Raw genomic sequence first — 17,177 nt, 5'->3', positions numbered from 1 at the left:
GGGTAAGGACACATATGTAATACCTTAATCAATAAAGAAATTAAAACAAAACAAAACAAAAAAAGAAACTGCCTTCTTCCTACTTCAGGCCCCTTGCTTCCAATCCCTCTCCTTGCTGCCCCTACTGTTAACGGCCTCCTGGGTATCCTTTCAGAAATATTTGATGTATTTATAATATTTTATATATATGTAAGCATATAATATTTACTCTTTTAATAAAACAAATGAAGACGTACTATTTCATGCCTTGCTTTTTCACTTAACACTACAATTTGAAGACAGTTTCATATCTGAATATAGAGTCTTTTCTCTTTCTCTTCAATGATTACATAATAATCCATAGTATAGCTATAGTATAAATTATTTAGCCTCAACTTGTAGTTTAATTCTTACATGCCTTTTGTTGTTGTTGTTGTTGCTGTTGTTGTTGATGGCAACACAATTCTCGCAGTGACTCTGCTTCAAACCTCAGAGTAATATCCAAGGGCCTCCTTTCCCGTATCTAACAACTCATGCCAATTCTGCTTTTAAATGTATTTCCTATTTGTCCATTCTTTTTCATTTTCATTGCCACTTCCCTGGTTTAGGCTTTAACATTTTGTATAACATTTCCGGGCCGGCAGATTTTCTATTTCTGCTCACATTGCACACTTGCTTTTGATCAAATTTCTTAATGCCAAGGTTCTGATTCTGTCACTATTTTTGTTCTTTTTTTTTGAGCATTTCAGTGATTTTTATTTGGAATTGAACTACATAAGTATTCTCAATTTTCAACATCTATTTTATAAATCCAGAAATCACTGAAAATTATAGGGATAGGAAAATATTATTTTAGTATCAAATATTATTTTGGTTCTCTCTCTCTCTCTCTCTCTCTCTCTTTTTTTCCCCTACAAGGATATCAGCTTTATTTTATTTTATTTTTTATTGGCCACTTAAATTTTCTTTTCTTTTTTTTTTATTATATGTCTCCTTTTTCCTCATTGACCACCCCCCCCATTCCCACCCCTGAGGGCAAGCCCACTGCCCCAGTGTCTGTGTCCATTGGTTATGCTAATATGCATGCATACAAGTCCTTTGGTTGATCTCTAAACCGCCCCCCACCTCCCCTGCCATTTGTCTCTGGATCTATTTTTGTTCAGTCACTATTCTTAAAAACCTTCAGTGGATTCCCATTTGTGTTATGTAAAAATTCAAGCATTGACCAATAAATCTGATTTTAAAATTCTAATCTGGGGAGTTTATGAAATGCAGATGTGTGGACCAGAATGTCCTAATGTAGGACCTTTAATCAGCATTAAAAACAAAAGTTTCTAGGCGCTTCTGATACAATTGGTCATTGGATCAGTGGAGTCATTAGAATAAAGTACACATTTCTCAGCCCAGTATTTCTCTCCAAAGTACTTTTCTAGCCCCACCTCTTACTATGACTTCTCTACATAGAGCAAATAAAGTTCTTGCTGGCTTTCTGAGATCTCCTCATACCTTCCAGACACACCTTTAAACCTCTGGGCCCAGGCTATGAATCCTTCACACCTGCAAGCCATCTCTGGGCTTGATTCTCTGAACTGGCTTACAGCCACAGTCTACCTTATCTCTCTCTCTTTTTTTTTTTACATTCTACCCTATCGCTTACTTTGGGTTTCTTTAGCTTTCTCTCCCCCTATCCCCAACCTCCCAGCTTGTAAGAAGCTGTCCACAGAAACCTAGTTAGTCCTTTATTATTTTCCTTTTTATATGTTATATTAATTACATTAATTATTTTTAATTTAATTTTATCCTTTCTTATTTTTCGAACTTGTTGAGCCTTTTGAATTTTGTGGCAAGGGTTTTAAACAAGAATTTGTAGGATTAGGGCCAATGCCTGACTAGATCACCGTTGCATATGCAGTCGTTACTTGTTGCTGGTGTGAAGTGCGGCTTTCCACGCGTATTTGTGGACTTAACGTGTACACGAGCGGAATCCTGCCTAGCATCGCCCAGAGAACTACGAATCCCAGAGGGTATTGCGTGGAACGTCGGCGGACGCGGTGACGCAAGGGGGCGTGTCTAGCCTGAGGGCGGGGTCGTCCTGCGGGCAGCCGGAGACTGAGGGGGCTCGGGAACCTGGGGTGAGAGTGGGAGCGTCAGGTGAGTGGAGCTGAAGGGGGAGGACACGCTGCGGGGCGCCCCAGTCTATGGAGCGGGGTAAGATGGCGGAGGCGGAGAGCCTGGAGACAGCGGCGGAGCACGAGCGGATCCTGCGAGAGATCGAGAGCACCGACACGGCCTGCATCGGGCCCACGCTCAGGTATCCAGGGGCCCGGGCTACCCACGGGGGCACGAGCGGGACAGGGGGCCGGGCTCCTTCGGGGCCATGGGTCTGCCCAGCCGTCGCAGGGTCAGCGCCGGCCCCTCCCTTCGGAGAGCCGGGCGAGCCACCTCCACCCTTGGCGGGGCGGGTCTCCCTCGGGAGCCCCGACGTGGGGTCCCTTCCCGGTCGCCGCCTTCCACAGCCCAGGTACCCCGGAGACACCCTGCCTCCCTTCGGGCCGCGGCAACTTTCCTTCTCCCTCCGAGGCTGGCCCGCGCCCGGCAACCGGAACGCGCCGGGCGGATGGTGGCTTTCTCACCTCTTCCCCCGAGGACATCTCCCCTCTCCCTCCGACTCGAACCCCATTCCGCTCTGCAGACAAAATAGAATTTCACCCCATGGTCTGTTGCTTGGAAATTAAACTCTTGCCTCCTTACAATCACAACCCCTTCTCAGAAATGAGTTCCTGAAAATCCTGGGCCAGGAAGGAAGTTTCCCTCGACCCGTGCCCCTCTCCTGGGAGCGGGTGCTCCCTTAACCCTGTCAGCAGGCCGACCTCTCCCCAGGGTGCCGCCTGTGGCGGTCTCATCGCCGAGAAAAAAGTTACTATGATCGCCCCCTGACCATTACTTTGCCCCCCACACCTCCATTTTATTTGGAGGTGTCAAAAGAAACCCCCACTCCCCTCGGTTTATTTAACTAAAGTTAGGTGTCACTTATATAGATAGTGCAAGACATTGTGTTAAGCAATTTACAAATACAACTTCTTAAACCGGAACACATTCCCGTTAGGTATTATTATTACCTTCATTTTACGGGTGAGGCACAAAGAAGTTAAAAGACTTATTTGCCCAACAGTGTTATGGAGACAATAAAGTGGGGGAGCTGAGATTCCTCGTCAGGCCGTCTGGATCTAGAGTCTGCGTTCCTCACCTCTGTTGTCCTGCCTCCATTGGGGGGTTACCATTCACCTGACCTTGTTAATTACTTACCAAGACCAATTTGGAGCGACCTGTCCCTTTCCCCCCAGGTTCCTAGTGCCCTAGAACTCACTCCTCTTCATCCTTCCTCTGGCCCTTTCAGATCTCCATGTCGCCAGTATTTAGGTAACTGTCTTATCCACCTTGTACCGTCTTGGGTCACTGCTTCTCCCTTCAAAAATGAGTTATTACTCACCGCTTGTTTTTTGTTTTTGTTTTTTTAATGGGGATATTGCCTTTCGAAAGATTATTTGCAGGAGGGGCAGGACTGGGGACTTTACTCACCTCCGTCTGCACAGCTTCCTTTTCCAGGGCACGTTGTTAGCACAGCTCTCCAAGGGCTATCCTTGAACATGACCGTCCATTGTGATCATGATGCTTTTCTCTCTATTCATTTTCTTTAAGTCTTTGAGTAAATGATCCTCCTTCATTATCGTTTATAAGAACCAAAGGTTACTTACTAGTATTACAAATGCATTATTAATGGTTATTACTATTTGGTTTTCACAAAACTAGATGTTGTTAGAGTTACTGAGGATGCTGTTTCAGTATGCTGCTAAGAAATTTGGCTGCTGAGCTGCAGTAGGCAGCCAAGCAAAGCTCCCACTGGGGCAGTTGGGATTACCAGAGTTTTTAGGAAGAATTCTTTCTCAGACACCATCAGTGTTGTCTTGAGTTGGTTGTGGTTTTCCGTTGCTGTAGTTCTTGGCTTATATGATAAACGACTTCAACTGATCAGTTTGGTTTGTTGTGATTTATAATGTTAACCCTCCACTGAATTGTAATGCATATTTGTATCAACTGAATATTGGCCTGTAATTTTCTAGTATCTTTTTTTTAAAAAAAAAGTTTTATTGATTTCAGAGAGGAAGGGAGAGGGAGAGAGAGATAGAAACATCAACGATGAGAGAGAACCATTGGTCGGCTGCCTCCTGCTGGGGATCCAGCCCCCAACCTGGGCATGTGCTCTTGACCAGAATAGAACCCAGGACTCTTCAGTCCCCCAGACCGACTCTCTATCCACTGAGCCAAATTGGTTAGAGCCTTAAGTATCTTGACATAAGAATATATGAATTATGGTTTGAATACAAGTTACCCATTCTTCCTAAAATTTGCTTCATTGTGCCTGGCCAGCATGGCTCAGTGGTTGAGCCTATAAACCAGGAGGTCATGGTTTGATTCCTGGTCAGGGCATATGCCCAGGTTGCAGGTTCGATCCCCTTGGGGCATGCAGGAGGCAGCCGATCAGTGATTTTCTCATTGTTGATGTTTTGTTTTCTCTCCCCCTCTCCCTTCCTCTCTGAAATCAATTAAAAAAATATATATATATGTATAAAACTTACTTCATTGTTATCACTGAGTTCTTTTCTCACTGGAAAGTGGGGTTTTATGGGGTTAGATGAATTAAGGGATCTTTTGCCCTAAGTGGACATGGTAAAAAAAAAAGGGGGGGTTTGAGAACCTCTGCATTATCCTATCAGTTCTAATTGCTTTTCCTAACTCCCTGTATCATTATTAGGGGCTTTTCATTTTTGGCCTTATCCTGTCTTTGGCAGATAACCCTAAATCTTACTGTCAGACCCAAGATTCAATCACTTGAACATCTAAAAATACAAGTAGTACGCACTGTCTTTTGTCTTTAGTCTAGCTTGCCTCTGCCCATATTCATAGGGGCTGATCTCACCTTATTTCGTTTTCCCATTCAGAGACAGTAGCATGCACAGACTTGATGCATCCTTTTCCTTGGATGCACCCCCATCATCATTATATCCTGCTTTCTCATCACAATCATCAGCCAGGATTGGTTAAGGCAGTAGGCTTTCTTTCCTAACTTTACCCTTAACTGTCTATCTCAAACTCCTCTACCCTTCTTCTTAGTCTTTTCTCTTTCTCCCATCTTTTGAGATAGCCCTTTTTAGGCACCAGATTCTTAGCTATTCCTGAGTTAGGTATTGTAACTGAAGAGGAATGAAAGAACAGAAACAATAAATTGATAGCAGACATAAGATTAGTATGTCTATCCCTAAAATTCCTGCTCTTTACAAAAATCCACCTAGCTATATTTGCCTAACCAGACAGACTCTTTCTTTTGCCAGCTATTACTTGTGAATCATTACTTGCTTTCTTTCCCTTGTATACCAAATTTTTCTTCCAGTCATTCCTTTTTGTTTAAAGAGTCACAGTAGCTTGACTTTCTCATTATATAATTCCTTATGTTAATATTGAATAATCATGCAATGTTAGTCAATTCCACATATCATAAGGGAGTGCCTTTCCTTTTTTTATTGTAATTCTTAAAGGCCCAAGCATATATGCATATAAAGGCTTTTGCCTAGTAAATCCTTTTGGGAAAGCAGCCATCTCTTTCTTCATCTTAAATATTTTTTTGTTAGTTGCAAGCCTTGATTTTGCAGATGAGGAAAGAGGCTCATAAGATATTGGGTCCTGTCTTGTTTTTAAAATAATATTGATTCCAGCTTTGTAGCACTAATGCTAAAATATTAATTGCAAATCACTCATGTACAATAGCTCTATATTCCCATCTCTGTATTTCTAGTTTTCTCTCATATTCCTTATTCAGTAGGCCATTTCCTTAATTTGTTCTGTGGATAACTACCAGTTAACATTCATTCTTAATTGCTATTTCAGATTTTGTTTTTAAATTTAAAAAATAAATTTATTGCCGAAACCGGTTTGGCTCAGTGGATAGAGCGTCGGCCTACGGACTGAAGGGTCCCAGGTTCGATTCCGGTCAAGGGCATGTGCCTGGGTTGCAGGCGCATCCCCAATTGGGGGTGTGCAGGAGGCAGCTGATCGATGTATCTCTCTCATCGATGTTTCTGACTCTCTGTCTCTCTCCCTTCCTCTCTGTGGAAAATCAATAAAATATATTAAAAAAAATAAATTTATTGAGGTAACATATAAATTTCAGATATATAACATTATAACTTGATGTCTGTATACTCTATTGTGTGCTTACCACCCAAAGCCTAGTTTCCTTCCAATTATAACTTTTAAGTTTAACAGTAAAATACAATACCTTTAAAAATAGCTTTATTGAGATGCAATTCATATACCATATAGTTCACCCATTTAAAGTGTACAATTCAGTGGTTTTATAATATACTCACAGTTGTGCAAAAGTCACCATAATCTAATTTTGGAACATTTCCATCACTCCAGAAAGAAATCCTATACCTATTAGCAGTCATTTTACATTCTGTCTCCCCTCCCTCCCCAGTCAATCACTACTTTCTGTATTTATGAGTTTGCATATTCTGGACATTGAGGATAATAAAGATAGATATTTTGGTTCTTTATATCATCGCAGTTGATAGTTTGTAGTATCTGTTAATCATGTAATGATTGATTTAATCACATATCAAAATCAAGCTTTCAGCTGAAAGCAACTTAGAGAGATAGAATTAGTGAGTGGCTTATCTATGAAATGTGTGAATCTGGGTTGAGAAGCTGAGCAATGATGACATTTCAAATTTGCTTGCAGGGCTGGGGAGAAGGGGGAGAAGCAAAAATACTGAGGGGGAGGAGTTAGTAGAAATTGAGTTACACACACATACCTGAGCTTAAACATTTTGAGACCTAAGATGTTTAATAGGTCGTTTCTTGTGTCTGCTCTTGCTGTGGGAAAGAAGAGTAAAGCCATTTTTGCAATGTGGTAGTATCTGCTGTAGTATTTCGAAAACAAGGGAGACAGTTACTTAAAGACCAACTGATGTTGCATGGACTTGGTTCCAATATTTGAATTAAGGAACATTCAGCTAAGAAATAAGTAACAATAATGGAAAATTTAAATATTTTGGCTATTTTACTTGTTGATTTTGAGAGAGAGAGAGAGAGAAGAGAGAGAGAGAGATATTTGTTCCACTTATTTATGCATTCATTGGTTGGTTCTTGTATGTGCCCTAACCTTGGTGTATGGGGATGATGCTCTAACCAACTGAGCTTCTAGGCCAGGCTATTTTGGCTATTTATTTATTTAATATATTTTTATTGATTTCAGAGAGGAAGGGAGAGGGAGAGAGAGATAAAAACATCAATGATGAGACAGAATCATTGATTGGCTGCCTCCTGCACACTCCACAGGGGATCGAACCCACAATCCGGGCATATGCCCTGACCAAACTGTGAGTCATAGGTTGACAGTCAACCACTGATCCATGCCAACCAGGCAAGAATACATTTTTGATGTATGGAGAGGTATTGAGTCAAAGTGTAACTTCTTTTTTTAAAAAAAATTTATTTATTGATTTGAGAGAATGAGAGAGAGAGATGAGAGATATTTGTTGTTCCACTTATTTATGCATTCATTCGTTGATTCTTGCATGTGCCCTGACCAGATATTGAACCCACAACACTGGTACATCCAGATGATGCTCCAACCAACTGAGCTACCCAGCCGGGGCTCCAAGTGTAATTTCTTAGTGGAGAAGCCACTTACCGAATTCCAAAAAGAAAAAGACATGGAGGGAAATTAGATGCACAAAATAAATTGTATTTGAAGGGCTGTACATTTTTTAAAGGTAGGCCATCACTTTGTCGCTAGACTTTCTAGCAACTAGTACAAAAAAGAGACATGTTCAGTTATTTGAGTTATGGTGTTGTAAAATAAAAAAGTAGTTACTTAGGAGAAGCACAACTATTCTTGGTTCTGAGTAAGACCAGAGAACTGTTTCTCCCATATGTCCTCAAAAAGAAGGTCCTATATAATGTAACTTTAGTACCCATATAGTCAATGCAGCAATATGTGACAGGCTGTTTCCTGAATTGTCCTTTAGCGAAAGCATATGGCATAACCAAAGCACAACTCAGTAAAAGCAGTTTTCCAGAGAGCCAAAGAATACAGTTCTCTGCTGGTTTTGGCTTAATTAAGGCATAGATTTGATAATATTTATATTGGGAGTTGGAAAGTGCATTATTCCTCTCTTCCTTTTTTGGATCATTGATCACTTTGAGAGACTTATAAATGCTACAGACACTTTCCTAAGTAAAATGCATGCGTTCAGTCTCTATGATTCCTGATCTGAAAGACTGTATGCATTGCTTATACATTAGTTATTCTTCATAAGTACTACTTTTAATCCTCACCCAAGGATTTAAAACCCCCCCCTTTTTTTTTTCTATTAGAGGGAAAGGGGGTGGGGCGGAGAGGAACATGGTGTGAGAGAAACATTGGTTGCCTTCTGCAAGCACACTACTGGGGATTGAGCCTGCGACCTTGGCGTGTGCCCTGACCGGAGTAGAACCGGCAACCTTTCTGTCTACAGGATGATGCCCAACCAATTGAGCCACACTGGCCAGGGCGAATAATCTTAATTTTGATGTTAAAAAACAATACCCACTTGGCTGGTGTGGCTCAGTGGTTGAGTGTAGGTCAACCTATGAATCAGAGGTCATAGTTTGATTCCTGGTCAGGGCACATGCCCCAGGTTGTGGGCTTGATCCCCTGTGGGGGGCATGCTGGAGGCAGCTGATCAGTGATTCTCTCTCATCATTGATGTTTCTGTCTCTCTCTCTTTCCCTTTCTCTCTGAGATCAATAAAAATATATTAAAAAACAAAAACAGAACAACAACACCCAACCCATGTTAGCCATTTAAAAAATTGCCAACAAGTAAAATAACTATAGGTGTTTTGCCTTAAGCTATATAATTTAGAATATACTGGCTGGAAAATATGTGTCTTATTAAGAAGGTTATTTACTTGGAATGTTTGGAAAGTTCTTGTTCTAGATTTAGAATTTAAAAAAAGTTGAGATATGTAACTTTCAAAGGCAATGATTGTTAAAAGAAGTTTAAGCATATAATATATGTTTGCATAATTATAATTTAGAACTTTAAAATACATTACCTAGTGAAACATCTGTGAGCAAGAACTGTCACAGTGCAACCAATTAGAATACCTTAATGTGATTTGTGGCGACACATATGGATTATGACTGTTGAAACAACCAACTACTATTCAGTCTTGAAGATAGCACATTGATATGCACATTGCACTGTAGTGAATTTACTTTCAGTCACTACCATGGTTTGATAATAATCTTGATCTTTAGATAATGGCAAAACAATGACATTAATAAAAACCTTTTTTTTTTTTTTAGAGCACTTCTATCATTTCTTTTTTTTTTGAGTTTAGATATTTCCAGTGTTCTGAATACTAGAAAAATGTTCTATTGTTAGATAAATGATGAAGGCCAGCAAAGTCACAATGATCCAAGATAAACACACAAAAATTAATTATATTTCTACATGCTAACAATTAATACATTGACACCAAAATTAAAAACACAATACCATTTATAATCACTTTTTAAAAAAGAAATACTTAGGTATAAATCTAACAAAACATGTACTGACTTCGTAAGTTAAAAACTACATAGCCCTAGCTGGTTTGGCTCAGTGGATAGAGCATCGGCTTGGGGATTGAAGGGTCCCGGGTTCGATTCCAGTCAAGGGCATATGCCCGGGTTGTGGTCTTGATAATAGTGTCACTGCTCCAGTATACAATATTATAGTGCTAAAAGATATGCTTTTATCACAGAGCTTGTCATGTTTCAAGTGTATACAAACAAGATAAAAACTGGAAGACTATTTTACCCCACAGCTTTTTTTAAAAAAAAAAATATTTTATTGATTTTTTACAGAGAGGAGGGGAGAGGGATAGAGAGTTAGAAACATCAATGAGAGAAACATCGATCAGCTGCCTCCTGCAAACTCCCTACTGAGGATGTGCCCACAACCAAGGTACATGCCCTTGACTGGAATCGAACCTGGGACCCTTCAGTCCGCAGGCTGACACTCTATCCATGAGCCAAACCAGTTAGGGCTATCCCACAGTTTTTTTAATAAAAAAACAAACACAGCAAAAGAGCTTACCTCCCTGGAATAGTTAGTCACTGTTAGCTTAGTCACTGTGTAACATATTTCTTTTTATATACTTCTGAATTCTATTTGCCAATATTTTCTTAGGGATATTTATGTTTATATTTGTGAGGGGTATTATATTTAATGTAATTATTGATATGCTAAGGCTCAACTCTGCTTTTTATTTGTTGTTCTATGTTTATTCTCTCCTTTTTTTGTTTCTCTATTTTTTTTTGCTTTGCTTTGAGTGACTTGAACATTTTTTAAAATTCCAATTTGATTTATCTACACTGGTTTTGAATGTACCTTTTTGAAAATTTTTTTTGGTGTTTTCTCTAGTTGTTAACATGATTTAGTATATAACTTACCACATTTTACCTGTGTCATCATTTTAACAGTTTGAGTGAAGTATAGAAACTTCACTTCCCGTTATGTTCCTTTATCCTCTCCTATTTATAACCATCTTAAATATTTTCTCTATAGACATTTAAGACTATGTCTGTTTTAATTTTTACTTCAAGCAGCAAATCTAATTTAGAAAATTCAAGAGAAGTAAAACCTGTTATATTCACCCATATTTTTGCTTACTGTGTTCTTTTTTCCTTTATGTTTCAAGATTCCTGTTAAAAAAAATCATTTCCTTTCTGTTTAAAGAAGTTCCTGTAGACATTTTTTAAAAGAGTAGGCAGCAAATTCTCTTTACATGAGACTGGCTTAGTTTACTTCATCTGAAAAGGAATGAACGATTATTTCTGCTGCGTGTAGGATTCTGGGTTGGCAGTTCTTTTCCTTCAGCTCTTGAAAAGTGTGCCGCTTCTTTCTGGCCTCCATGGTGTCTGATGAGAAATTTGCTGTCATTCAAGTTATTTTTTCCCTGTAGAAAAGGTGTCACTTTTCTCTGGCTACTTTTAAGATTTTTTTTTGTTTGTCTTTAGTTTTCAGGAGTTTAATTACAATGTGTCCTGGCATGGATTTCTTTGGGTTTATCCTGTCTGGGTTTGCTGAACTTCTTCAAGAGTCTGTAGGTTTATGTCCCTTGCCAAATTTGGGAAGTTTTAATTCATTATTTCTTCAAGTAGTTTCCTACTCCGTCATCTTTCCGCTCTCATTTTGGGACGCTGGTGACATAGATGTTAGATCTTTTGTTATTGTCCAACAGCTCCTGGGGTGCTGTTTATTTCTTTCATGTTATTTTCTCATATTCAGGTAATGTAATTTCTATTGTTATATCTTTGAATTCACTGATTCTTGCCTCTGTTCCTTAGTTACTGATTCTTGCCTCTGTTCTTTCTGAGGCCATTACTGAGGTTTTCTTTTCAGTTATTGTATTTTTTAGTTCTAAACTCTCCATTTGGTAATTCTTTGCTCTATTTCCCCCCCCCCCCCCGGGCTCTCAATCTGTTTGTTTCAAGTGTGTTCATAATTGTTTGTTGAGCCATTTTTGTTATGACGACTTTAACGTCATCAGATAATTCTGACATCTCTGTCATTTCTGGCATCTACTGATTATCTTTTTTCATTAGTTTGACAACTTCCTTGTTCTTGGTGTGAAGTATGATTTTTAATTGAAACCTGTACAGTTTCATATCATGTTTTGAGACCCTGTTTCTCATTTAAACCTACCCTTTAGCTAGCTTTCTTAGACACTGCTCTGGCAGGAGGTGTGGATTAATGCTTCATTACTCCTAGGTGAAGGGAGCTGTCCATGTTCCCCTCTTGGACTCTGTTGACCTGAGAGGGGCTCCTCATCTGCTAGAGCTGAGAGTCCTGGCTCCATATATGGTCTCTGCTAATAACATTGTGTGAGAGAGGGGATTGTAACCATCTGTTGGGGGTGAGAGTCCCAGCTCCCTTCTTGGCCTTTTCTGACACCCTGACCAGGGTATTGGGTGCTTCTGGAGGGGGGAAATCTTGGCGCCCCCTCTGCCTGTCTTGTGTGAATGTGGGTGGGGCCACAGTTTTTTCTGTAGTGTTTGTCTAGAACACAACAATGATTGTGTCAATGTTTTCTATTTCGGTAGGCCACCTCTTTTGTTATCTTTGGGTAGAGAGAACAGGCTTTTGTTAGAGCTTTTTTTGTTTGTTTGTTTGCACCTGATTATGTCTCTTTAGTTTCAAGCTGGGATATATAGCAAAAAGAAAATTCAGGAAACTTACCAGTGTTGTTTCTTTGGTCCTGAGGTCCCCAAGCCTAACTGCCTTCTTCTTCCACCTTTCAGATCTTTTAATGTTTGTTTTATATATAATGTCTAGAGTTTTTAGTTATACGTAGTGGGAAGAATAGCAAAAACTATGTCTGCTTCACCTTCTTAGAATGAGAGACATATTATATGTCTTTTAATTTTTAAATTATTTTTCTTTTTCTAATTGTGATGCATGCTAATCTGTAAAAGTAAAACCAAGCAGAATAGAAAACTGTAAAGATGACACAAATACATATCAGGCAAAAATCTGTTTTTGAGAAATGAGCATTATTCACCTTTAGTGAACATCATTCCAGATCAACATCACTTCACACAAATATGCAAATAGGGTGAGTAGAAGAAAATAATTTTCATAGAAATTGGGTATTGGATATACTATAATGATGTTTCTATTAAAAAGTATTACATTTAATTTTACTTGAAGAGGAAACTGAAATGAAACATGGAATTAATGTTTATTAAGGTGAATGTTTTTTCATCACAAATGAAGTTTATTTTTAAAAGATCTCTTAAACATAAAGTAAAAAGTCAGTTTCTATATTAATAATTAATAAAAACTCACATTCAATTTTAATTGATTTTCCACTATGAAAAAAAGAAAAATTGGTGCTTTTTCCTTTTTCAAAATAGCTTATTGAGATATAATTGACACACTATGAAATTTATTTATTTAAAGTGAACAGTTTGATGGTTTTTAGTATATTCTCAGGCTACATTACTTCTCCAGAGAAAAATCCCATGATGCCTTGCCTAGGATTAGCTTTGGCTCTTTGAATATCCATGTATGGAGTAAGTATGCAGGGGTTTGACTATTCTACGTTCACTCTTTCAGTTAAACTATTTGTTTTCAGTGCTTCCATTATTGTTGGCATTCTGAGTCCTGATCTCCATGGTTATGGTTGGTTCTCAAACTCCCTTTTGGATTTCATTTCTTTGGCAAAGACTTTTTTTGTGCTACCCTGTTTCATCCTTACTGCTGTTTATCAGCTTTTGTCTTCTAGAAATTTGTTGCTATTTCTTGTTGGCTGCAGGGTCTTTTCTTGTTCTTTTGGAGTAATGGGTTTTACCTTTTTCTGTAAGGGGTTTAGGAGGAAGGACAGTAAATGCATGTGGTTGTCTCATCACATTGAAATGGAGGTCTGGAAACCAGAGTTACTCCTGCTGGCTCAAGTTGTTACCCTCTAGGGTGAAGCCAGTATACATTAAATAGAAGATATTTATGCCATGGCCAGGTAGCTCAGTTGGTTTGAGCATTTTCCTGATATACCAAGGTTGTGGGTTTGATCCCTGGTCAGGGCACATACTAGAATCAACCAGTGAATACATCAATTAGTGGAACAACAAATTGATATTTCTCTTTCTTCTTTCTCCTCTCTAAAATCAATCAATAAAACACACATATAACACACACACACACAAATGGAAATGGCAGTGTGCATAAATAAATTTTACTGGGAACAGATCAACCCCTTCTAGAAAAAAAAGATATTCACTAGATTTTTTAAAATGAAGGACAACTCTAAAAATTTTCCATAGCCACTAACTGCTCTGTCCCATCCTCCACCCCTATTCTTAAAAAAAATAAAATATTTTTATTGATTTCAGAGAAGAAGGGACAGAGAGAGACAGAAACATCAATGATGAGGGAGAATCATCGATTGGCTGCCTCCTGCATGCCCCCCACCGGGGATTGAGCCCCAAACCTGGGCATGTGTCCCAACTGGGAATTGAACCATGACCTACCATTTCATAGGTCGGCCCTCAGCTACTGAGCCACACTGGCCGGGCCTTTACCCTTATTTTTAATACTGTTTTCATAAAATGTGATGACCCTTTCCCACTTATGTAACTATATTTTCTCTGAGTCTTTTTCTTCCTTCTTTTGTTTTATACTGCCAGTCTTTTGTCACCCAGTCTGCCTCAGTTCTCTCTATCCAAGACTATCCTCTAGAAGTTTTGCAAACTTATTTGAGTGTCCCAATGTTTTAGTTCTTCTTTTCTGTTCATATTTTATAGAAAGTAGAGTAGTTTACATGATTTTCCTTCAAGCTTTATTATTTTCTATTTTTATGAAATTATTTTATGTCATATCATGAGGGTGTGGCATTCCTAGCTGATTCATTTAAAATTTCCTTTTGTTTATGGAGAAACTTTTATGTACCACATATTTTATTTTTAAATTGTAATAGATTTTTAAATATTTTTAAGTTTTATAAGTTTACTAGAGGCCCAGTGCATGAAATTTGTGCACTGGCAGGGTCCCTAGTGGCTGCCAGTTGCTGGCTGGGGTCTTCCTTTGTTCTGTGCCACCCACTGGTGGTCAGCCACATCATAGCGAGTGATCAAACTCCCAGTCGGTTGAACTCCCGAGGGGACACTTAGCATATTAGGCTTTTATATATATATAGATTGTAAAAAAAAAAAAATTTAGAAGTACATGAGTAAAATGCCCTCTCTTTTCTAAACTCCCCCATTTAAAGCATTATTATTAGTTTGATGTGTAGTTTTCTAGACTTTTTTTCTTTGCTTATACAAGCATGTACACACACATTTGTATATACATGTAGTCTTATAGTTTTTCTTTTTAAGTGAGAATTACCATATACACATCTATTTTTTTTCTACTTAATAATATATATGTCAAATATCTTTATAAGTCAAAACTTCTAGCTCTTTCAAATGATTGCAGAATATTCTGTTGTATGGAATTACATACTCCTCTGTGGTGGACATTTAGAGAATGTCTCCTTTTCCCTCCCTACATTGTTCTAACAAACAATAATGTAGTCTTATAAATATCTCTTTACATATTGATAGTGATATTTCTGTAAGATAGATTCTTAAATGTGGGATTACTGAGTTTAAGCTTTGTAAATTTAAAATTTTGATAGATACAACCAATTTCTGCCCCATTCTTTTTTGTTTCCAAATTAAGTTTACTGTGGAAAATCTAAAATCCACAAAACTCAAGAAAATAATATACTAAATCTCTATGTACCTTTGTTACAGTCTTAACAGTTAAACACACAACAAATTTTGTTTCACCTGATTCTCTCACTACTTACCCTTGCCCCCACTGCCTACCTTGTCTCATTTTGAAGTATATCCTAGATATCATCTTTAAATACTTCAGTATCAGTGAATTACTTTTGGGAAGTATGCATTGATTTACCAATATTTGCTTCAATACATAGGCTCCCAGGAATTTATTTATTGAGTGAATCAAGGGCTGCCTACAGTTGGATTGAAATTATTCTTTAAAAAAATATTTATTGATTTTAGAGAGAGAGAGAGGAGGGGAAAGAGGAGGAGAGAGAGAGATTGATTTGTTGTTCCACCTCTTTATGCATTCATTTGTTACTTCTTCTTTTTTTTTTTTTTTTTCATTTGTTTCTTCTTGTATGTGCCCTGACTGAAGATCAAACCCACAACTTTGGTGTATTGGGACAATGCTCTAACCAACTGAGTTACCTGACCAGGGCCTGGAATTATTCCTTTTGGCAATAATTACGTCTTAAGGCTAGTTTTCTAAGGTCAGACCTAAAGCCATGTAATTGGCATATAAGATACTGCTTTTCATTCTCTGTGGGGGTAATGGTAGGAAGGGAAAGCAGAGGAGAAGAAAGGCATACATTTAGCTAAAGCCAAAGAGTAATCAAATCCTTAGGGTATGGACTAAACAATAACAACAAAAATCCTTGTTTATCTCACTGAAAATTATCATCTGATTTTTCAGAAAATTTTGTCTGCAGTTCCCAACTCCTGTGCCACATTTAAGGAGTAGGCTCTAAGGATCAGAAAAGGATTTTTTTTTGTTTGAAGTCATAAAAATTTTACCTAGAGTCTTAAGCTGAGCAAGGGTCAAAAAAAGCCTCATGCAGTCAATATTCTTTCTTTTTACTTTATATGATTAGTATTAGAACAGCTATGCCTCAAGTTTGCCAGCTCCTTGCATAATGTTGACTGCATTTATTGAGGATGCTGGCATGTAATTGTATTGGATTATACATTTTTTACTGAGGACGAGCAAAATATTGTCCTTTAAAATAATGACTCAGACGGTATTCCAGTCAGAAAAGACCGTTCATGTGGAGTAGGTAAATTGGCAAAGTGGTTCTTGAATAATTCTGGAGGAAGAAAATCTTTCTAAGGGCTTTATTTAGCTTGAATTTTTAAGACATTTGTATAGTATGGAGGCCTTTGGCCAGTATTAGGTAGTGGTCTCTTTTCAATATACAACATTCTGGCAGTTTCTTAAGCTGGGAAAACAGCCTCCCCAAAGTATGTCAAATTTAAATTGTCATTGGTTTCAATTATCAAATTTGTACAGCATGACCCAGAATTTGCCCTTGTTAACCAGACTTATTTAAAAAAGTCAGAAGTTTATAATAAATTCTAAAAAAAATTCAGGTGTCCTTTTTGCAGTTTTATTTCCCATGTTATTATACAAACTTGGTCAGGAGTTTTATTTTTTGCTGCCTGGCAGTCTTTGACAAACTAGGACAAGTCCCATGTTGTGTAGGATCAGTTTTAAATTGCAACAGTTTGTTGATAGGAGAAGCAGATAGAAATTTCTCATATACTTGAGGTGGAGATGAAAAGGCTTCATTTCATTATAGCATGCTACTAGAAAGACCTTGAAATTCCCTTGATCCTCCCTGTTTTAGTCAGTTTGCTTGTCCTCTAAGGCCAATCATTCATGGGGATGGCCTCTGCAGTAGCTCTTTTACAAGTTAAATGAAGGAGAAATGATCACCTGTTTGGTCCAGAAGTGAAGAGGGGCTGCAAAATCCAGATTGCTGTATACCTGAGCAGAT

General features: G+C 38.2%; 1 protein-coding gene across 2 annotated transcripts in view; it reads left to right on the top strand.

The window, feature by feature from the left end:
* Positions 1-2,088: 2,088 nt before the first annotated feature.
* EXOC6B (exocyst complex component 6B) overlaps positions 2,089-17,177 on the top strand; it is a 494,441-nt gene continuing 479,352 nt past the window's right edge. For both annotated transcript variants that reach the window (XM_070429462.1, XM_070429463.1), the window contains exon 1: positions 2,089-2,290. In XM_070429462.1, the coding sequence (XP_070285563.1) occupies positions 2,178-2,290 (113 nt within the window). In that variant the 5' untranslated portion in view covers positions 2,089-2,177. The remainder of the gene's footprint in view (positions 2,291-17,177) is intronic.

Source organism: Myotis yumanensis, unplaced genomic scaffold (assembly GCF_028538775.1).
Source record: "Myotis yumanensis isolate MYYU_CA2020_CCGP unplaced genomic scaffold, mMyoYum1.0.hap1 SCAF_11, whole genome shotgun sequence".
Taxonomy (NCBI): Eukaryota; Metazoa; Chordata; class Mammalia; order Chiroptera; family Vespertilionidae; genus Myotis; species Myotis yumanensis.
Note: the sequence above shows the minus strand (reverse complement) of the source record. Positions and strands in the feature narration are given on the sequence as shown.